We start from the raw sequence: 23,603 nt of genomic DNA, 5'->3' as shown, positions 1-23,603 counted from the left end.
ACGCTGTTGCAAAAGAAGCAAACCTCATTCTGGGATGTATTTGTAGGAGTGTTGTAAGCAAGACATGGGAAGTAATTCTGCTCTACTCTGTGCTGATTAGGCCTCAACAGGAGTATTGTGTCCAGTTCTGGGTGCCACATTTCAGGAAAGATGTGGACAAATTGGAGTAAATACAGAGAAGAGCAACAAAAATGATTAAAGGTCTAGAAAACATGACCCGTGAGGGAAGATTAAACAAACCTAATTTTTTCAGTCTAGAGGAGAGAAGACTGAGAGGGGACATGATAATAGGTTGCTACAAGGAGAAGGGAGAAAAATGTTTTTCTTAATCTCTGAGGATAGCACAAGAAGCAATGGGCTTAATTTTCAGCGAGGGCGATTTAGATTGGACATTAGGAAAAACTTCCTGTCAGAGTGGTTAAGCACTGGAATAAATTTCCTGGGGAGGTTGTGGAATCTCCGTCATTGGGGATTTTTAAGAGCAAGTTGTACAAACACCTGTCAGGAATGGTCTAGATAATAGTTAGTCCTGCCTTGAGTGTGGGGAACTGGACTAGATGACCTCTCAAGGTCTCTTCCAGTTCTATGATTGTCTTCATAGAAAACAGTTTAGCACATTGATTTTTAAATAGCTCTTTAGGGGCCCGATATGAAAGAGGTCACTCCCATTTCCTCAGCCCCTCCTCCTTTAAAGCTGAAGTTGATCGTATAATCACTTGCTTTTGAACAAAGGTAGCAGATCTGTCTCAACGCACCCCTGAACTGTCTGTCATTTGGGGATTATACCTTAGTCTCTAGGCAGTAGTGCATTGGGGGCAGGGTAGTTCAGATCACAGATGCTAGTGTGATGGAGGCTGATCCTTTGTGTGGAAAGAGAAGACCATACTGCCTATTTGCATATGTTGGCATTTCCCCTCACTGGTAGCATGCAGTATAATGGATGCAAGTGTCGATTAGAGCTTGTTTCTCTTGACTGAAAGTGATGACAATTTGAGTGACAAGGTGGGTGAGGTAATATCTTTTATTGGACCAACTTTTGTTGGTGAGAGACAAGCTTGCAATCTGAATGTCATTTCTGGCTGCTTCAGTTACTTTGCACACTGGTCTGATTGAAGAAGCAGGGAGGAAAGGAGAACAAGGGGAGGAACCCTTCAGCTTATGTGGTGCAGCTTGAGATAAACAAAGCTGTTTCTAGTATATCTGGCCCTTATCATTGGTTAAATAAGCCCTCTGGAGGATGTGGGCAAGAGAGTATATCTCATGTCTTCCCCAACTTGATCTAAGGCTTCCAGAAATGCCATGGCAACAAAGATCAATAAAACATAAGGTGCTGGCTTGTCAAGGAAAGTTAGATTTAACTTCTGTTCTGCTTTGCCCTCCCGCCCCCCCACCAAACAGCTACCTGAGGGCCCCATCTCCATTATGCACAGCTACATTGGTAAATGCTAAGCATGTCTCGGGGGCAAGGCTGGAGCTGGTTCAGAACTGTACAGCAGGAGGTCCTGCTTTGTAAATGTTTATGGTCTGAACGTTTTCAGAGATGCTGAGCGCTGCAGTTCCCGCCAAAACCAAGGGGATTTGTGGATCCCGTAGGACTCCTGAAAATCAGGCCATTACCTCTTATGCTATGGGGCTGTCTTAGCTTCCCACGCCTTCACGGTAACATTGATGGGTTTGTCTCTTGACTTCTTGAAAAGCATCTTCCCTCTTGCAGTGAAGTGGCGGTGACCAGGGAACTGGAGAAAGGTAAGAGGGATTTTTGTCACCTTATGTAAGTTATCCTATCCCTGGGTCTGTGTAGCAAAGATGCATCTGCACATTCTCCCCACTTTTATATCAGGCACTTCCTAAAGGAGTTGAGGGTGAGAATTGGGAGAATGGAGCCTGGGTTAACACCAAAGGCTCATCTTGTTTTTTCCTTCAGTCCATGTACTTATTGTGGGTTTTACATTACAGGCCAAGAATAAGGAGACAGGGGCATTAGCCGCTGCAAAAGTCATTGAGGCGAAGAGTGACGAGGAACTGGAGGATTATATGGTGGAGATTGAAATCTTGGCGACCTGTGATCACCCATACATTGTCAAGCTCCTGGGAGCATTTTATCATGACAGCAAACTGTGGGTAAGAGGCTATTACTGCATGCCACCCCCTCTTTTGTACATTCTTCATTCTCTCCATGCTGTGCTGGAAGACAAAACACTGCTCATGGCAAAGCGACCTCCGTAGAGCCTCTAACATTCTGAAAGTCTCTGGCAGTTGCGAGCAAGGCACAAAGTGTACACTAGACACTGTTCTCATAGTCATTGGGTCCCCCTCATTCTTCTTTTAGTTGGATGAGCTGCTTAGAAACAGTCTAGACAAGGTCCCGAGACTCCCCCGTTCCTTGTCTGTCAGCATACACTACTTAGTAATCATTCCTCTTGTGTTAGAGGAAAACCCTCTGATATTCAGCGTGCGGCTGCAGGGAGGGTAGAAGGGGTTGTGGTGCTAGAGAAGGATTCCCCTTTCCCTGCTGGATTCAGACTGTGGTTTATGTGTCAGTGAGGATGCCTGTATGGGGCTTCAGAAATTGGGGTGTATATAGATCCTTCACCAATGTATTCTGTTCTCTCTCTGTTCATATCTGCCAGTACAGCTGCCCCTTCTTGCAACTACATCTGGGTGGCCCTAGAAGCCTTCACGGCTATGTCAAACCATAAACATGCAAGATGTTGTGTTTCCAAGCAATCTTAATGCCCTTCCCCTCAAGCATCTTCACAGCCTCCCAGCAGATTCCTGAAGACTCTCTATTCATATATTATAGGCCAGAAGGGACCACTCTGATCTGGTCTGACCTCCTGGTAGCACAAGCCATGTGACTTCCCTGAGTTAATTCCTGTTTGAACTAGAGCATGTCTTAGAGGAAAAACAGCCAATCTTGATTTAAAAATTGCCCATAACAGAAAATCCACTACGAACCTTGGAAAGTTGTTCCAATGATTAATTACCCTCACTGTTAAACTTAAACTAGTGGCTTCTGAAATCTGAATGTAGGGCTCTGCTAGCTGGTAAGGTCACTGGCATCTGAGAGATGAAATGCCAACGCCAGGGTCTCTTGCTTCATGTTAGACTGTGTGCTAGGATGCAGCCCAGACTGAAGCCTGTTGTGCCAGCATGTATCAGTGTCCTTTTTGAGAAGCACACTAACGCTCTCCCCTGTCTCCTGTGGCTTGCTATAAATCAAGGTTAAATGTGCAGCATCTGAGCTCTTAAATGTGAGACTCAAACCCTCCTTTCCATGAGCACTGCAACTCTGAAGGGAAGGCGGTTTGCACGTTGTCTTGAGAACTAGCATTCAGATGGCAACTGATCTTCATTTTAAGTGTCACTTTAGGTTCAAGCATCAAAATAAATCTATAACCTTCCAGCAAAGTGAAAGGCAAACGTTCTCCTCGTGAGGGAATTCAGGGAGTCCGCTGACATTGTGACTTTGCCAGAAATCAAAAAGTCAAACTAACCAACAAGCTCAGGATTAGAGTCCAGACTTGTCTTACTTTTGTACCAGTGGTTTTCAAACTGCAAGTCACAACGCAGTAGTGGGTTGCAGAATGTAAGGCACTGGGTTGCGGCAGCTTTGGTCAGCACTGCTGACCAGGCCGTTAAAAGTCCTGTTGGCAGTGCTGCCCGGCTATAGCAGGCTAGTCCCTACCTGGTCTGACACCGCGCTATGCCCCGGAAGTATCCAGCAGCAGGTCTGGCTCCTAGGCTGCCCAAGCCCTGGCTCTGCACTCTGGCCAATGGGGGCGGTGCCTGCAGGCAAGAGTTGTGCGGAGTCACTTATGTGGCTCTGCCTAGGAGCTGGACCTGCTACTGGCTGCTTCCAGGGTGCAGCGCGGTTCGCAGTGCCAGGACAGGCAGACAGCCTGCCTCTGCACTCCTGCTGCACTGCTGACCAGGAGCTGCCCAAGGTAATCCCATGCCCCAATCCCTAGCCCTGAGCCCCCCCAGCCCAGAACCCTCTTCTGCACCCCAAACCCCTCATCCCCACCCCAGGGCCTGCCCCCCCCAGCCCAGAGCCCTGACCCTCTCCCGCACCCCTACCCCAGCCCTGAGCCCCTACCACATCCCAAACCCCTCATCCCCAGCTCTGTTGGGCTGTGAGCATCCACAATTTTCTTCAACTGGGTCGCCAGAAAAAAAGGTTTGAAAACCACTGCTCTACAGCTTTCCCCACTCCATTCCTACCTCCTTCAGCTTCCCCCCACTTTAACTAGTCAGCCTGATTTATTTGTTGGCCTCTGTTTTCTAAAACATCAGCTTCTCGTCCCCACCTCCTCCCTCTGTAGGAAGCTTTCCTTCCTTCCTGTAGCAAATTCTGCCTTTCCCCTTTGCTCTGCTTTTCTATGCAAAGCTCTGTGTAATGTGTCAGTGCCTGCTGACCTACTAAAATTAAACAGTCCTTTAGAAACTAATGAAACAAGATACCCTGGTATCAAAACCTCCCATGAGAGGAAATCATCTTATACCTCAGTCCATTGTTAGGTGGCTAGTGTCCTATTTTTGGTTATGTGCAAGTGGCATTTGTCTTTCACCGTTTATGCCGTTCATTTAAATACTCCTATGTTTCACCGAGCTCGTAGGAAGTAAACATGCCAGGCAGTTCCACTCTTAGTTACATCTACACTGCAGCTAGGAGGTGTAATTCCCTGCTTGGATAGACATGTGCCAGCTCTGATTCAGCTAGTGTACCAAAAATAGCTGTGTGGTCGCTGCTCAGGCTGGTTGCCTGAGTACAAACCCACCCAAGAGCCTAGCTTCTGTCAACAACATTTCCCAAATTCTCTTGCAACAAATACAAGGCTGCAGCTTTTGGGTTGCAAACATTGTAGGGGAATTTTTGCATCCAAATAGGGGTGGGTTGTTTTTTGTTGTTTTAAGAAGATAAATTTCTGTTAAATAGAATTATGTAAAAACCTTTTTCTCATAGAGGTGTTCAGAAGCCAGAGAGGCAGAATCTATAGAGTTTTTGGCTCAAACGGTCCGTGCAGGAGCAAAGCCCTGTTGGAACACTCCAGCTGTGCTGTGCCATGTCAACAGTGCAACGGGGTTCCCCAGGGTTCTGAGAGTGGCATGAAGGAGTGCCCCAAGTGTAGAGGCATTGCAGGGCTTCGCCAGCCAGTGCGGAGGTCATGACTTACTCAGCCTCCCTGTCAGTACCATGTTCCGCTCCCAGCATCTTATTGCTGTGTGATGCTGACAGACCCTGGTTGTCGGTGGGCGGGATCGAATGTGGGACCTCTGGAGCTTAGTTCATGAGCTAAAAGCCAAATGGCTGTTAGCTAAGACTGTAGAACAGACTCATTTTATCTCTGTCTCGAAAGTGTGTGGGTTACAGCTGCAGCCTGCGTGACACAGACACAGAAATCTTAATAGACTGAAGTCCATGTTGCAGTGCTGGCCCCAGTATTGAGAAGTTAACTGAGCTGGTAGAGCAAGTGCTCCTGAATTAATAAAGAAAAGATGTGAAGAAACCTGGGATTCAGCAGCATCTGCTTTTAGTGTTGCTGTGAGCTCCAGTTGCTGCCCTCGCAGTTCCCATGTTTAGGGGTCAGGGTTTTGCCTCATTTTTGGTAGACAGCTGAGTGCGGTGTTTGTGGAGCTAACTTCTGCACGGGGCAGAGTGTATAAAATGTTCCCGACTCTGAAGTAGGTTCATTTTAAACTAAATATTCACCCTTCTTTTGGTCCAAGGCATCCCCTGAGCTGTATAAAGTTGAGTGAAAAGAAGCCCCTGCATTCTCGAGTGTGAGAGTGAAAGCCTGCTGCAGGCCACAGGTGTAAACAGTGCTGAGTATGGACACCCCGTGAACTTTATGGGATGGAGTTATCCTCATTACAACATTCTACGCTGAGGAATTTTAAATTGTAATACATCACCTTGATGCTGTGCTCCATGCACCGTGCCAGTAGTTACTGATTTACTTCACTTTCTTCTGATCTGGGCAAGAGCTAAGCAAGCTTGTGCTGCTTCTAAACAACCCCAAGAAGCTCCCAGAATTGCAGTGTTGCCAACGTTCATGATTTTTATCGCGAGCCTAGCGATATTTGGTGTGCGTTTCTTAAAGCCCAGCAGTTGGAATTGGGGCACTAAACCAGGGTGGAGATTCTCATGCAAATAAAAGCAAGTTTTTAGCCCTTGTGGTTGGGGAGAAAAGCTTGCAAATGTGACCTGAGTGCAGCCTATGGGCTCAGGAACCTGAAGGCAATTCCCACCCCACCACCACCACCTGCCCCCGATATCTGTTGTTAAAAATAATCTCATAACTCTTTGGGGCCGGAGCCTCATGATTTTTGAATGCTTGGGGTTGGCACTATTGAACTTCCTCCTCTTGGGGAGAGAATATAGTAGCTGTTGGATGCACTGTCTTCCTCATTCTAGATACTGCACGTGTTAGGAGCTGTAGAAATGCTTAGAGCAGATAAGGAATGGCCCTGGGCCAGAGGAGCTTGCAGTCTCCTACTTTCAAATGTCTCCATCTGTTTAAGTGTGTGTTCTCTTTGGGGGTAGGGGTGGGGGTGGAACTGCTCTTGGATTGATGTTTTCTCCACCAGCCTTCATTCTCAGCACCTGACTTTTGACCTCCAGAGAGGAAGTTTGGTTTACAGCTTGACAGTCTGTTTAACAGTAACAAATATATCCCTTTTGCATCCTGTATAGAAAAGTCCTATGAACTTAACACAGAATTAGAACCTCTGTGTGTGAAATCCTGGGCCAGTTGAAGTCAGTGGGAGTATTTCCATTGATTTTTTTTTCCCAGTAAAACCAGACTTGAAACCTGTAGGTTTCTTGGACCATTCTGTAGAATGGATAGAGCAGGGGTCCCCAACGCGGTGCCTGTGGGCGCCATGGTGCCTGCCGGGGCGTCTGCGTGTGCCCGCATACTGGCTGGCGGATAAACATCCACCAAAATGCCGCCGACAAGCAGTGTCATCCAGAGGCATCGCCGCCAAAATGCCACCGATTTTCGGTGGTGACGCCTCTGGATGCTGCAGCTTGTCGGTGGTATTTCGACGGTGACGCCCATTGATGTTGCCGCTTGGGGGCATTTCGACGGATGCTTGTCTGCCGCCACAGTCCTCTCTGGCTCATCGTCTGGCACCCGCCAGACGAAAAAGGTTGGGGACCACTGGAATAGAGGATCATTCATATCTCCCTGCTATGGAATTTTACAGGTGGGTTGAAAAACCTAAGTTAAATTAATAGGTTTTTAGGGTAATTTGTATAAAACCCTATTGCTTTAATCCCTATCATAGAATATCAGGGTTGGAAGGGACCTCAGGAGGTCATCTAGTCCCTTGCTCAAAGCCGGACCAATCCCCAGGCAGATTTTTGCCCCAAATCCCTACTAAATGGCTCCCTCAAGGATTGAACTCACAACCCTGGGTTCAGCAGGCCAATGTTCAAACTACTAAGCTATCCCTCTCCCTCTTTAATGTCTACAAAACTCTTCCATAAGGTGTGAGGTTCTAATTGAAGTAAGCTGTGGGTGGTATATTTTTACTGCTTTGCTATAAACTGTGGTTATGAAACTAAACCTCTATTGTCATGTAAATGGGCTTTTTCCTGAGACCAAAGCTTAAACCTCACACCCCAGCCTGGTAACTTACCTTTGCTGGAGCATATCTGTAGGCCATCAGAGTTTATTTAGCTAATGGCTTGGCTTAGTGGCTCAGTTTATGGAATTGGCCTAGTTTGCCTGCTCTGTATGTATAAATACCTAACTGAAGTAGCTGGAGAACAGATTCCATTACCTTGCAACTATTTCACTTCCACCACAAAAACCCTTTGAATTTTCAGTGGGCAGAGAAACATGTTTGTTTTGATCATTGTGCATATTACATGGACACTGTGTGGGCTTTCTGACTTCTGGTCATATGTAACTATCCATATGGCACCATCACATGTCCTCTTGCCCACAGGACAAGATCATGTCTGTGTCTGCATTCCAGATCTGATGGGGTGGGACAAAGAGAGAGAACATTAGGCTACACTCCGTCGTAGTCATCCAAGGGGGCAGAGAGGATGGGGAGGGACAGTATGGGCAAAAATAAGACTAAGGTAACTAGAGAGGAGAACTGAAGTCCTGGATAAGAAATTAAGCTTTTCACACTAGCATGTCCTGTTGCATCCATTTCTAGTGATGGCCTTTGCTCTGGGAACACCCAACTTAAAAAATCCTTATCAAAAGCAAATGGCACCAAGATGGTGCATTCAGCAGGTTTCTGTTCCCTTTCTCTGTACCAGTTCATACCAAGCATTCTTGAAAATCCTGCATCATCATAAAAAGTTCTTTACGTGTTGCCCCAGGATACTGAGTCCCGTGAGGTGTTGGGTGGCTTTTAACTTCTTTTAACTGGAAATAATGTGGGTTTTTTTTGTTTTTTTTTAAAGCTGACACTGAAGTATCAGATTTGCTATGTTAAGTCCAGCTGTAACAACCTTAAATACCAGGGAAATATCCCTTATACAGTAAGCTTGAGCCATAGAAAGGTGTATTCGTCAGATACCATGTGTACAAGATACTTTCCCAGGATGTGTTGTGTTTTTTTCCCCCCAGAGTCCTTTCCCCTGGGAATTAATACTGTTTTGTTTTAATGTTTAACATTTCACTTAGCAGGAGTGTTGCAGGTCTAAATTGGTGCTTTACGCACTGCCTTGTGCTTTTGTAGTAAATGTTTCTCTCTGAAAGTGCTTTGAACACTTATACTGTGATTGACCCTAAAAAAACCTCAATGCAGCACAGGGGAGACAGCACAGTTCCTGCCCTTGTTAGGTCTCTCATCAACCAATGCTTATATCTGTGTCACTAAAATTCACCCCAAACTTGGTCTAACCAGAGAGCCACTGCACAAGCACAGCAGAGGATTCACTAGCTGCTCTTTGTTCCTAAATACTTACCGATGCCCTGGAACTCAGATGTGACTGCTACATGATCCAGTTAATCTCTGCCTGGCTGTTGTGCGTTAGCACGTCCTTGGATTTTGGGGTATGCTTGTTTGGACTCTGATATCCAGGTAGTTCACTCTGAGGACTGAAACAGGGTAACACAAACTGGCTCCTGCAGATTGCTTAAATGAGTAATTGGCTTTTTGCTAGGTGTGAAATTGCCTGGACCTGGGGGCTTATCCTCCGCTGGTGTCGAAATCAGTGGAGCCATGACAATTTATACTAGCTGAGCATCTGCTCCTTGTATTTTGCTACCACAGGCTCACTGTTCCACTGAGTCTTCTAATGCTTGTTACCACACCTGGTATATGACCAGAAAGTCATACATTCCAAGGTATTGACAAGCTTAGAGTTACAGGTGCAGCAGGAATATTTATCTTTGAGGTGGGGTGCTTCTGCCTTATCTAGATCATCTAGTGAATGTCGGTTTTTTATTGTACCGGAGAGAGTTTTTTTTTTAATGAACTCACACAGGAAAATGATGATAGACAAAAACACGCTATGCCCTGTGGGTGAACACCTTTCACAAAGCAATCCCTCTATCTGACCTGTCAGTCCTCAAAGGAAACCTGCACAACACTTTCAGAAGGATAGCCTGAGAACTTAATTTCATTACCCATAAATACGAGGGCACTATAGATGGGATGGAGGTAAATCCTATCTCGCCATGTTACTCCCTACCTGCACCATCACTGATTTTATTAAATGAAGTGCCAAGAACATAAAATTTGCACATAATTGATATTAATGAAGGTACTTCCAGGTGGGGATGATACAGTAACTCAAAACCAAACTGAGAGCCCATCCTGCAATGAGTAATAAGTTGCAGTTTTGATCTTACAGCATTCCTCTCTTTTTTCTTTCTTTTTTTAAAAATGCTTTTACAAAGCCCTGAGAGCCATGGAAATGTTTCCATTGATTTAAAAATATTCCATAAAAACAATTAAGAAATGCAAATAAACATTTTCCCTGCTGTTTCCAATCCAAGCATCCTAGCACTGTGATCACGTAGGAGAATCTGAGGGCTTGGCTACACTTGCAAGTTACAGCGCAATAAAGGAGCCCTGGGCGCTCTAGCTCACTACCCATCCACACTGGCAAGGCACGTAGAGCGCTCTGACTCCGTGGCTACAGCGCTGCTGGTACTCCACCTCGGCAAGAGGAATAACGTTTGCTGCGCCCTAGCTCCAATGCCCAGGCGTCAGTGTGAATGAGGTGTTATATGACTGCATTCTGATCGGCCTCCAGAAACGTCCCATAATCCCCTTAAGTCAAGTGGCCACTCTTCTCATTGTTTTGAACTCGCCTAGGAATGGAGGTATGGCCTTTGAAAGCTCCGTTTCTGACAGCTGGCTCCGAGACAAAGCAACCGTTACTGTGGAATGGTGTGTGTGTGAGGGAGAGGGAGAGGGAGAGGGGTGGGGGGATCTGCTGCTGTTTGAATTTACAAGACAGCTTGCTGACATGCTCTCAGCCCCCCCCCAAACCCACTCTCTCTCCCCACATACACACAACACGCTCCCTGTCACACTCCACTCCACCCCCTGCATTTGAAAAGCACGCTGCAGACACTTGCATGCTGGGATAGCTACCCATAATGCACCGCTCCCAACGCTGCTGTGAGTGCCGCAAGCAGCTGTTGGTGTGGACAGATTGCAGCGCTTTCCCTACTGCGCTGTCTGAAGGCAGGTTTAACTCTCAGTGCTCTACATCTGCAAGTGTAGCCATGCCCTAAAGCTCAAAGTTGACTAGAAACAGAAGGAAAGCCAACTAGTGGCTCTCCCCGGTGAAATGCTGATAGATGTGTGCAAAAAGTGAATAGCCAGTATCATAACGAAGTAACAGTTTTAAAATTCAGTTGTAATCTATAGTGTCAGTAAAATGTCAGGAAACATGTGCTTGATGTAATTCAGCTTATCTTAAACTGTGATTCCTTTAAAAACACACCTACACCCATAACCTTTCAGACACAAACATTGGACTGTTCAAATTGGTGAATCTTAACTGAAATTGACAGGCTCCTCCTGAATGTTCAGCTGTTAAATCTTTAGTCCTCTTCCCGTCAGGCAAAAGCCTGAGTGAAGAGGCCTTTAAACCATTCCTTGAAGGCCAGCCCAACTCAAGCCATATCAGATCAGTGCGGGAAGCAAATTCCAACTGAAAACCCTCCAACAGTAAAGGCTTTGTCCTAGGTGTTCAGACCAGGCATGTGAGCCCAGCTATTTGGGCACAACAAAGAGGGAGAGGTGGTTTCTCATTACGAATATGCTTCTGGACTGCATGAAGCAGCTAGATAAGTACCACAGCAGCAAACTCTGCAGTTAGGTACTTAAAGGCCAGAGCACAATCTCAAAGGCTCTAATTACTGGGATTGGCCACTCAGATGGAAGGGGGAGACTCGTGAATTACCAGTCAGGCTTTGCATTTATCCCTCCCTGTGATGACCTCTGTACAAAGTGGAGTCATGCAGCTTTGTTCCTTTGAAAACAGGATACTGCAGTTGTCATGCCCTTGGCATGAGGTGACAAGTGACCCATCCCTTCACAAAGATGGCAGCTCCCAGTAGCCATGGGCATGCTCCATGCCTGATTCCAGAGCAGTGATTGGAATCTGTTGCCTGCTTGTATTTTTGGCTTGTTCTTCCCACGAGGAAGTTGAGTAATGAGACTAATCAAACTGACAGGTCAGAAAGTGGAAACGCCAATGGCCCGGGAGTTAAACTTCCTGTGATGTCCAAAGAAACTAACTCTGGCTTACTGGGGGAATGGACTTGTCTTTGCCTTTGCATCCATTTGATTAAATTGGAAGTGTTTCAACCTGTGTTGTGCTTGGTTTTGAACTCGAATGGGAATGTCCCTCCCCAGCTCTCAGTCGTTAGTTTAAGGAAGTGTTTCGCTACTTCAGAGTGCGAGTCTGGCTCAGAGGAGTCCCTGGGATACGGATCTGTGCTTTAGTGGCTTGCACAGCTGGAAGGACTTCTTTTTAAATCCTGACAATGCAAAGAAGGGAGCTTTCCCTGGTTACTAAACCAGGTGACTGGGCACAGACTGGCAGTTGTGCTCAGAGGCTCAAAATAAACCTTTAATTAAGGGGATATAATGTCTGAGGTGCCTTTGAGGTTAACAGTCTGTCTGCACCCAAGAGCAGCAATGCAAGGTGCTGCCAATGCCTCCCTCTGCCAGTGTGTTTCAGCGCGCCCTGTAGGGCCCACCTTGCAGTGCAGAGGGGAGGAGGATTGGTTATTTGTATTTGCGATAGCACCTAGAGACCCCAGCCTCCTTATGCTAGGCATTGTGCAGGTGTATAATAGAGATGGCCTTTGCCATGAAGAGCTTAGTTTAAGGGCATGTCTACACTGCAATCTAAGTCGACCTATGTTAGGTCGACTTACAGCCACAGCAGTAATTACTTCAGTGGCTGATGCCCATGCTACCCTCCTTCTGTCGGTGGTGTGTGCGCTCACCAGGAGCACTTCCACCAACTGAAGAGGGGCAGTTTCGGGCTGAGAGCCAGGCTCCCTCCGCCCACCCCCCCCCCCCCCAAGCTCAGCTGCTTCCCAGCTCTCGATCCCTGCTGGGAAGGGGAGGTAACCACCTGAGGCTTCTTACCTCTGGCGGGGAGATCTGCACCCGGAGTCCAGTTGGCTGACATACTCCCAGTAGAGAGCAGGGAGCTCAGAGGGCTGCTCAAGCCCGGAGTCTGGGGGACAGCTCGGAGCGGAGGCCCAGCTGGGGAACGGGCTTTCTTGTCAATTTCATGGCTCTAGCCAGCAGCCAATGTAAGGAATACAGCATAAACACAGACACTGCATTGCCCTAACTACACCAACATAAGCCCTGCAGCTCTCATGCAGGTGGAGTTATGTGGGTGTAGTAGGACATGTACATTGGCGGGAGCAAGGCTGTAGTGTAGGCTCTGACATAGGTCAACATAAGGCAGCTAACATCAACCTAACTGTGTAGTGTAGACCAAGCCTAAGACTGCAACTCAGCCAGTGGATACAGCAGACAGGAACACAAGGTAATGATGAGATTGCTGTGATAGCATCATTCATAGCATCACTTTATGACCCACTTATTCTTTGGCCTCGTTGCTGAGACTGCCAATGGGGTGCTGTTGTGATGGTGGTTCTGTCATGTAGCCACAAAGAACGGGACTGAGACAACAAATTTATTTTGGAGGGTACCTTCATATGCTGATGACTGTGGGCTGCTGCTAGCTTGGAGTATGTTTGAAGTGGTTACTTAGCAGTGAAAAGACTGTTACCAAGCTCCATTCCAGTCTCTCAGGAACTCTGCATTTCAACATACATCCAACATGGGAATGTTGGCAGTTGAATGAGAGGTGGTGTGGTCTAGTGGATATGGCACCAAACTGGTAATCAGGAGGCATGGGTTTCATTCCTGGCTCTGCCATTGACCTGCTATGTGATGTTGAGCAAGTCACTTCCCCTCGCTGTGCCTCAGTTTCCCCATCTGTGAAAATGCGTATAATGATGCCAACCTCCTTTGTAAACCACGTTGAGCTCTACAGATGAAAAGTACTGTACAAGAGTTAAGTGGTGGTACGATTATCGTCCTCATGCTTCATTATAGATAAAGCTCTCCATTGTGAAGTCCAAAAAGATGTGTGGTGGTTTTTTGGGGGGCGGTTTGAACCTGTTGTCTTGCTGCCTCTTCCTGTGCTGATGGGGATTGATCTTTTTTTTTATTCCAAATATTTCTCCATGGAGGTTATTTTGTTCTGGGAAAATGATCTATTATCCTTCAAGTCCCTGGTAAATAGTGCCCTTTTCTTGTAAAGAATATTGGCAAGCTTGTAGCTGCCTGTCTTACAGAGAGCTAATTATTTCACTTCCACCTACAGAATATTTGCCATGTCAGACAAGCTGTTGACATTTGAGTTTTTACTGTATTAGCAATGAGGGTTTCGCTATTATTTTATGGAGTAACCAGAGATCTCTAGCATGCACAAGGGCCTGTTGCTGCCTAGGAGGGAGAGTGCTGCCGATGGGGTGGAGTGGATGCTGATTGTTCGTTGGCCCTTAGTGCATTTCTGTGTGGGTGTGATGCTGACCTTGCAGAATTCTATGAAATGGAGTTTATGAAAGACTCTCTAAACCCCTGGGCCATTTGGAGCAGATCCTGTGGGGGCCCGGGGCTATGTAGGCAAATTCATAGCTGTTAAGTCCAAAAAGGAGCATTATGGTCATTTAGTCTGACTTCCTGCATAAAACAGGCTATACGTTCTTGCTCAGGAACTTACTGGTGAGCTACAGCATCTCTCTTAGAAGGACATTCAGTCTTGATGTTAAATGTGCCAGACAGTTCACCAGCAGCTCACAAGCATCATATGGGCCAAATTCAAAACCTGAAGGCAGTGGAACTGGCACCCCTCTCTTCCAGCATGTATTGGGAAACAGAAGGGCACAGATAAAGGTGCCAAGCTAAGTAGGTGTAGGAATGTGTTGTTTTGTCTTTCATTCGTCTTCTGATGGGAGTTTAGCCCTTGGACTTTACTCTTTTATTGAAGAAAGGAATGTGGATTAAGGTACCAGGGATATCCCCTGGACTTTGTAACAAAATTGAAACTGACTTTCACTGATCAGTACAATGCTTATGTGATTAAAAATAAAACACAAAAAAGCCCTCAACCCAGAGTGGAGTCAGTCAAATTTGAGGCCAGTTTGTGAGCAGTAAAACCAAAATCCAACAACTTTGTATTCTGTGCTCTCCTATGTTCCTGAAGGAGATAGTCCAGGTGTTTGGGGAAAAAGAGGGAAGTTAATGGTGGGGTGTAACTTGTAGCAGTGTGAAGCAGACTAGCTTTCAGTCAGCGTGCAGAGGGAAAAGTTGTTCTCTTACGTTAATAGCTCTTCTAAGGAGGGTGAGTTGTGGCAAATGGAGTCTCTCCTCTTACGGTTGGCAGAACTGCCCAGCTTCATAGTTCTGCATCAGAACTTGGTCATGCATCTGCCACAGCGGTTCTCAAACTGTGGGGCGCAATCCCATTTTAATGCGGTCGCCAGGGCTGGCATTAGACTTGCTGGGGCCCAGAGCTGAAGCCCGAGCCCCATCACCAAGGGCTGAAGCTGCACCTTGAGGGCTTCAGCTCTGGGCGACAGGGCTTGGGCTTTGGCTTCAGCTCTGGGCAGCGTGGCTCAGATTACAGACCTCTGGCCTGAGGCTGAAGGCCTTTGGTTTTGGTCCTCCCACCCAAGTGGCAGGGCTCAGGATGGCTCAGGCTTTGGTCCCCCTCCTGGGGTCATGTAGTAATTTTTGTTGTCAGAAGGGGGTTGCAGTGCAATGAAGTTTGAGAACCACTGCTCTGCCAAATAGGCCAAAGGGAGAGCAGGCTATCTGCTTCCTTTAGTCTGCTTGTTCTGTATCATAATGCTAATATTACTGTTGCCCTCTCATTTTATCAATGGCAAGTACCTTCTTTTCACAGAAGTTTAAACTTCTGCACCCCCTAGGCCCCATCATGAAATGCTGCCCGGTAATGTGTGCGTGCATGCACACACATACCTGCTATAGAATATGGAGAGAGGGAGAGGCCTGATCTACGTGAAATGAGCTTTGGGAGGCTGTGAGCAAGGTGGTAGACTCCCAGGTACAGTAGACCTGGATTTTCAATTAGACTGAATCAGCTTTTTCTGCTTCTTACTGCACAAAAAGCTGGAGAAAGGGGAATACCTCTGTTGATGGCTCATTCTAATATATGATCCGCTGCTGATCTTATCTAGCAACGCTATGTTCTAGCAAGACTCAGCCAGTGCCAAGCCTCTTGAAACTGATAACTGCGGTTGGATGCTGCCTGTTTTGTTTACTTTTGACACAGAAGAATGTCAGGCTTTGCTAATCTTCGACTGGTCTGTAATGTTCAGGCTGTTGCCCAGGTCATACTAGGGAGTCTGCATTACGGAAGTAGCTTGCTGGCAAAGTCCTACAGGGATGTTCAGCAGTGGGAACGGAAGAAGCACATTGCAACAGTACATCAGCTCCAATGAACAGTGCTGGTCTTCACCTACCTTGATGTACAAGCGTGGAAGAAGCAGTGTGGTCCAATGGGTAGGGCACTAGGCTAGCTCTTAGGAGCCCTGGATTCTGTTTCCAGGTCTGCCAACAATCTGCTGAGCGGCCTTGGGCAAGTCCCTATTTTTCTGTTTCCTCCTCATCTTGTGTTTTGGAAGGAACAATCAGTTTCACACATACAGAATGGGAAGAGACTGTCTAGGAAGGAGTATGGCAGAAAGAGATCTAGGGGTCATAGTGGACCACAAGCTTAATATGAGTGAACAGTGTGATGCTGTTGCAAAAAAAGCAAACGTGATTCTGGGATGCATTAACAGGTGTGTTGTAAACAAGACACGAGAAGTCATTCTTCCACTTTACTCTGCACTGGTTAGGCCTCAACTGGAGTATTGTGTCCAGTTCTGGGCACCGCATTTCAAGAAAGATGTGGAGAAATTGGAGAGGGTCCAGAGAAGAGCAACAAGAATGATTAAAGGTCTTGAGAACATGACCTATGAAGGAAGGCTGAAGGAACTGGGTTTATTTAGTTTGGAAAAGAGAAGACTGAGAGGGGACCTGATATCAGTTTTCAGGTATCTAAAAGGGTGTCATCAGGAGGAGGGAGAAAACTTGTTCACCTTAGCCTCCAATGATAGAACAAGAAGCAATGGGCTTAAACTGCAGCAAGGGAGATTTAGGTTGGACATTAGGAAAAAGTTCCTAACTGTCAGGGTAGTTAAACACTGGAATAGATTGCCTAGGGAAGTTGTGGAATCTCCATCTCTGGAGATATTTAAGAGTAGGTTAGATAAATGTCTATTAGGGATGGTCTAGACAGTATTTGGTCCTGCCATGAGGGCAGGGGACTGGACTCGATGACCTCTCGAGGTCCCTTCCAGTCCTAGAGTCTATGAGTCTCGTCTGTTTAGACCAGGGGTGGCCAAGCTGCAGCTCCTGAGCTGTATGTGGCTCTTTTACAGTTAAAGTGTGGCCCATGGGGCCCCTGCATTTCCCCCATTCTCTGCCTACCAGACTAGGGGCAGCTCAGGGCTTCTGCCCTGCGGCGGGATGGTGGAGGTAGGGGCTTCTGCCAAGCAGAGAGGGAAGTCTAGGGGTTTTAGCCTCATGGGAGGGGCCTGCCGGGGCTCAAGGCTTCAGCCTCTAGCCCCACTACCCTGCCGCAAAGCGGGAGCTTTGAGTCCTGGCAGGCACGCCTGGCTCTCAAACTTCTGAATATTATTGTATGTGGCTTGGAGGATCTGCGAGTTTGGCCATTCATGATTTAGGTTGTGAGCTCTGGGGCAGCAAATGGCCCTTTCTGCATTTTGTACACAACCTAGGATAATACGGCCCTGATCTGGGTTGAGGCCTTTAATGCTGCCATAATACAAATACATGAAGCGCTGTCTTTGCTTTTCACCCTTCCGTCCTCTGCAGACCTTGCTTTATTGGGGTGCAAACTTTGGACTCTCTCAGGGTTGTTGCAGCCACTTTTGCTTCTTAGTTAAACCTAGTGTGCTAAAATAAGCCCAGAGAGCTGGAGTTTACCAACCCAGTAAGACTGTTCTTTTTCCTCTTTGTGGATGGTGGATTTTTTACATTGCTTATCCTGTTCTGGCATCAAAACTACAAATCCATGGGAAGAAGCTTCCCTGAGATGTTGTGTATATTTGATCTGTTCATTCAAGTCCAGAGTGTCCTAGAGATGGCCTGACTCTCCTTGATTGGAGACCAACCTGTTTCCCATCATTCCAGTGCCTCTCAGCTTCTGCCAATGGATGTTGAAAGAGCATTATGGATGGGTTAAGGAAAGTTGCCAATTTGTGTCTGTGCATAGTCTGGAGGGGAGAGTTAGTACTACGTCCCCTCGGGGAGCAGCCTGCTGCAGACTGGTCTGCCTCTGAACCACACCTTCCGCCTCTGCCAACCCGAATACCTCAAGAGTCACTTTGTTAAAGTGGTGAAAGGATGCCAGCATTTTCTATCTAAAGAGCTTGCCAGGAAACATGATCCTTTCCTGGGCTGGGTGCTACAAAGGGAGAGTCTATCCTGCACCTAAGGCAGGAAATTTTTTCAGTGGGTTGGGATAGTTCACATAGAGGATACTGTTCTAAAGGTGAATTCCCCCAGCATCATGTATAGCTGGGGAGGGTGGGAGGGGAATACGTGCTGCACCCAGAGTGTGTCAGGGACACTGATCTGAAATGTTTGCATTGCAGGGTGACTGGGCGGAGGGGAGAAGGAATGGACCAAAGGCCATGGCTCTTTTTAAAAGAGGAAGGGGTGGTGCCAGGTTTGCCGCTGAAATCTTTTGCACTTGTTTTCTCTTTCTCTGCAGTTTAACTGCAGTGCCAAATAGCTCCAGTCCCCTTTTGAGATATAGATGGGGACTTGTTTAAAGGGATTGAATGGATTTTATCATCCTGAATCTGCTTCTCTCTTTCTCTGAAGCTAGTGGGGTGACTTCCTGTTAATCACAGATGATGCAATCAGTTAGAGGAACTGGGTTTTAGAAATGAAAATGGAAAGACTTCACCCATCATGGGGATGATTATTACCAAGGCAACCAACCGGCTGTTACCTAATGCCAGTGGGCTGTTGAAATTTAATCAACAGAACATGACTGGTGATTTTCACCCAAACTGACACTGCGTAAGAGTGTTTTTCCCTGGTATATTATTAGCCCTCCTGCTTTCCATCTCCTTACAGTGGAAGGAGGAGGTGGACTGTCTCTTTACCATTAAAGCAGACCCTGCCTTCATGTAGCTTAGAGGTTGCACTCAGAAAAGTGACGCCACATAACATTGGTCTTGTGGAGTTTTCTTGTCTCTTTGTTTTTCAGAACATGTACTCGGTTTTGTAAGTGGGAATGTTCTCACCGCCATCCCTGCAAATGCAGCCTGGACTCTGAGAGTCAGGCTGGCTTCTTTCCTTTCACAATATCATTACTGTAATAAGAGATTACAGACATTACTGAGGACTCTGTGCTTTCAGTGGACTGCCTGGGTATAATTCTTTACTAAATTGTGTTAATCAGCTTGATGTACACAAGGAGGGGAATCCCGCTCTCACTCAGAGTTGCTGGCTCTGCCTTGCTAATGAGTGTAAAGGGGTGAAGATGTTAGTGGCTGATGTTGGCAGAGAGGATGCTGACACATGCACCCAGGAAGTTGCTTTTCTGAGCAGAATTGTACTTTGTATTTCAGCGCTTGAAAGGAGAGCGCCAAGGCCCCACTTTTCTGAATTTGTTCACGGGAAGAATCTCCTGAGCAACAGAACAGGGAAAAGATGTTCTGTCAGCGATATTCCTGACACTTAGTGGAATCCAAATGGCTTTTTTTATTTAGTAGGTGGAAATCCCTGTTAGCCATTTTTCTGATTCCCTCACCATGCTCTCTCTAATCTAGAGCTCAATTATCTGGTCTCTCCCCTGTGATACCAGAAGCTTTTGAGGTAGTCTGGGCCCTCTTACCCTGGACTCCCGAGAGAATCCCGTCTACCTTTTTGTCCTGCTGTAAAGCATTTGTGCTGAATTGGGGTTGCTTATTCAGGCTTGACTAACTCAGCACTGCATAGTAGAAGTCTGTGATTCACAGGGCTTGCTGCTATTTGCTATGTTGCTTCTGCTTTTCCAGTAAGTGGGTGTGATATATGCTAAGAAACCTCAGCTCTTGCTGAGATCTACAACTCCTGAACACGTTTTGCTACTAACGCACCTCAGTACCATGTGCTCCTGACTCTCTCCTCCTCCTTCCCCATCCCCTCTTCAAATCAGCTCTACTGCAGTGAACTGTGCAGGCAGGGCTGGCTCCAGCTTTTTTGCTGCCCCAAGCAGTGAAGGGGGAAAAAAAGGGAAAATAAATAAAGCCGCGATTGGCGGCACTTCGGCGGCAGCTCTGCCACACCGCTTCATTCTTTGGCGGCAATTCCACATCTGGTCCTTCCCTCTGAGAGGTGCCGAGGGACCCGCCGCCGAATTGCCACCAAAGACCCGGATGTGCCACCCCTTTCCATTGGCCGCCCCAAGCACCTACTTCCTGCGCTGGTGCCTGGAGCCAGCCCTGTGTGCAGGTGAGAATGATCTTCTACTCTCTGCTGCTGCATGGCCACTTTTCTCGTGGCAGCTATGCTTCTAAACATGGAAAAACTGAAACTGCTGGTAATGAGTGGTTATTGCAATGCCTGGTACCTAGGAATGCAGACATTGAATCTGAAAAGTCTCTGGTTGGTTCAGAAGGCAGCAGCCTGCTTGGCAATGCAGGTCACTGAGAGCAGAGCCTTGCTCTGAGGGGTGCATGGGTTGCTCATTCAGCTCATGGGAGAATTTTGGCCTTCCTGCTGTAGGCAGAGGCCTCCTTGAAAATATTTCATTTATAGGGATAACTTTGGAAAGGGAGAGAGGAGATGGAATCCTCTTCTGGGCTGAGGTGGCAGCCACACTGTTGTAGAAATACTGCCCTGGCCTGTAATTAAACAGTCTTGTGATTTCAAGCAGACTTTGTAAGAGGGTGTGGGCAAACTCCCTGCAGGGCTGGAGAAATAGATCATCTCTTTATCCCCTCCCCCTATACACACCTGTCAGGATTGTTGCTGCTCAAACAGATGGATCACTCCATCTGGCTGTAAACATCAATGGGTGCTGCTTTTCGAGGCACAACAGGAAATATGGGTTAATGCCTCCCAGGCCGAGATACAGACGCTGAGCTGGAGTTCATGATACACACATACATACACACACAGTGGCTTTGTCATTAGGAGTGTGTCTCTTCCTCTCCCCTGCCCCACACCACTCACCATTCCCGCTACTCAGTTTCCTTTTGTTTTTCAATCCAGATCTGCAGTGGCAACATGGTCTCCTAAAGGATGGCTGGCTGCTCCAGCATGAAAAATATTAACACTGGGCCAGGGTGGGGTGTGAAAGGGGAAACTGATGTGGGAAGTAGCCTAAAAACAAGACATAACTAGCCACTGCTAGTGAGTTAGGTGCAGGCTTAGTGGGAATTCATAGGAAGGGGGAAGGTGGAAAGTATATGATTAGTTTAGTCTAATTTCTGTATAGGTGTAAATGAAGCACATAGTGCAGCAGATCAGGCAGTTCCTAGCTTTTACAGCAAGAGCTTGTAAATGGGACAAAAACCATGGGCCTCACATCTTGCCCCTCACCACCAAAAACAGCATCAGTGTGTTTATTCAGAAGGCTGTAAACATTCTATACCGGGGTAGCGAATCTGCAGCCAGCAGCACCAGATGATTCTTTGCACTGCAATGTCACATCTTCCCCATCAAGTGGTTTCCCCTTTCCCTAGAAATTAACCCTTGGAATGCTGGCACTTTCCAGCCTTCCAGATAAATGAGAGTTTGATCGTGTCACATGATTAATGTGAAAGGATGGTGCCCAGAGCACTTTCAGCTTATGTGACGAGGGGAGATCGTAAGCTTCCCACATGGGCCTTGCAGTAGTATTGCAAAGAATGTGGGAGTGGGACACTGACAGGTGGTTGTGGCACAGAGGCACAGACTTCTCCTGCTTCAAACCCTGCTCCACCTAGCGCACACAGCTGCAAGATGCTGCCGCTTATTGTTTTTGTTGTAGTCGAATTGTGCGAAAAGCAGCCTGCTGCTAGCCAGAAAGGTTAAAAACCTCAGCACAGTTCTGTAGAGGAAGTTGCTGCTGTTCAGCCCATGTGGCTGGGGTCGAGGAGAATACATCCCTGGGGGTGTACACAATCCAGCACCCAGGAGTTGTGAGCTGCTCAGTAATAAATGTTTAAATGAAGGGAGATGACCTGGAACATTTAAACACTGCTGTCAATTTGCCTAGCACAGTTTGTACCATCTAATAGCAGCCTTGATGCTCCAGAGCAGTGTTGCTGTTAAGAAGCAATAGTCTGCTCATTGTTCAGCACAAAGATAACACCTCTGCAGCATTGTAGGTGGGCAGAAACGGTTCTATTGACTCTGGGCTCCCCGCTTGGTCTTGAATGACCACCATGACTCATCCTTGACCTGGAGATGTCCCTCCTGAGACCACAGGGGTGCTCAGTCCATAGGCTTATGTGACCCTTCATGCCTCTTAGCTGGTCAAGAAGAGAGCTTCATTGAGAGGCTTAATTTATTGATCCAAACAAAGTTGGGTTCATCACTCCCCCCCTTTCCCCATACAAACTCTTAATCTCTCTGCAGGCCAAACCTATCAAACAACCTCCACTCGCTGTGCTGGGGAACACAAGTGTCCATTCCCAGGGAACTTTGGGGAGCTGGAGTGACAACAGGCTCCTGTTGCACAAGAACCCCCCAGATGACGCTTCCTGTCTGTCAGCTGACTCATTTAATCCAACTTTTGTTACATCTAGTGATAGTTCAGAGACATCAGCTGCTCCTCACCATGCGAACTTACAGTGTGTAGTCCAAATAAATGCCAACTTTTTAAAAAAGAGAGAAACCACATACCTTAGAGTGCCCTGAGTTTAAACACACCCTAGAAAAAATAGTTATGCTTGTGTGGAATGAGCTCGCTAAACTTGCTACAGGAAGATTGAAACCATTTATAAAGAAACGTACTTCCTGCTCTGTGTTGGATGATGGAAGGGGCAAAGGAGAGCTCTGTGAAAGAGAGAGGAAATTCACTTGAAACCAGAAACCATGCAAGAATCTGATCACTTGCAGGTTTGGGTCTCTTCATTGTAAACCCTTTAGCAGGCTTCCTCCCCTCCTCAAACTTCTTCCATCAAATTTGTTCCACACCCATTCTGCACGGGCAAATGCAATGGCTGGTGGGTGAGAAAAAACTCAGTTTACTCTTCATTCTTAGCTGTGACATTGTTTTGGGGAGTGCTTGTCCTTAACTGTGACTTGATGGGAGCAGAACATTTTTTTAAATGTTTTTGTGGCAGGGCACCAGTGAACTGCAGCTTCTAGTAGAAGCAGTGGAAAATGCAGAAAGTGACACTTGTCCTCTGTGAGTTTTTATTTTTCAGAGCACTAGAGTGACTTCAGCAAGACCCTAGGAGCCTGAGGCCCTGTATCAAAAATTTGAGTATCTCCTGGAAATGTGCGGGTACAGGCAAGTTACTGGGCTTCATGTGCTCATCAGCTTTGCTGGAAAATTGGGTGTGTTCACTTATTGCAGGCTTGGGGAATGAGGATTGTTCTGGGTTCTTTTTTTACCAAATCTAAAGAGTCCTAATGGAGCTGAAATCGCAGTGAAAGCCCAGGTGGTCCAGTGCACCGTTCCTTCTTTACCTACTGAGAGAATTACTTTTTCTGCAAAGGAGCAAATCGGTGACACAGCACAAGTTCTATAATCATTGAGTCAGAAGCACTCCTGACATTAAATGTGCATTTTCTGAGGGGAGGTGATGAGCTTCACACTTTCCATATGGGGAATGCATGTCCCTCCTGTGGCCCTTTCTGTATAAATACAGCTGCTGGCTGGCTGCGCAAAGAGCAAGGGGAGGGACAGGTGCTCTGCAGCGGTTTGGAAAAACTTGGAAGGAGTGTGGATTCTTCGAACCCTCTTAAAATCCCCTTCCTGCTGCTTTACTGGAGCGTTCCGAGTGCAAGAAGAGGGCGTGGGAGGGTTCTTGCCTGGCACTACCATGCAA

General features: G+C 46.9%; 1 protein-coding gene across 1 annotated transcript in view; it reads left to right on the top strand.

The window, feature by feature from the left end:
• The window catches only part of STK10 (serine/threonine kinase 10), an 85,141-nt gene that overhangs the window by 19,010 nt on the left and 42,528 nt on the right, over positions 1-23,603 (top strand). The window contains exon 2 of the mRNA XM_030574191.1: positions 1,957-2,121. Within this exon, the coding sequence (XP_030430051.1) occupies positions 1,957-2,121 (165 nt within the window). The remainder of the gene's footprint in view (positions 1-1,956; positions 2,122-23,603) is intronic.

Source organism: Gopherus evgoodei, chromosome 8, assembly GCF_007399415.2.
Source record: "Gopherus evgoodei ecotype Sinaloan lineage chromosome 8, rGopEvg1_v1.p, whole genome shotgun sequence".
NCBI classification, from domain to species: Eukaryota; Metazoa; Chordata; order Testudines; family Testudinidae; genus Gopherus; species Gopherus evgoodei.
The sequence above is the reverse complement of the archived record's forward strand: the minus strand, read 5'-3'. Positions and strand labels throughout refer to the sequence as shown.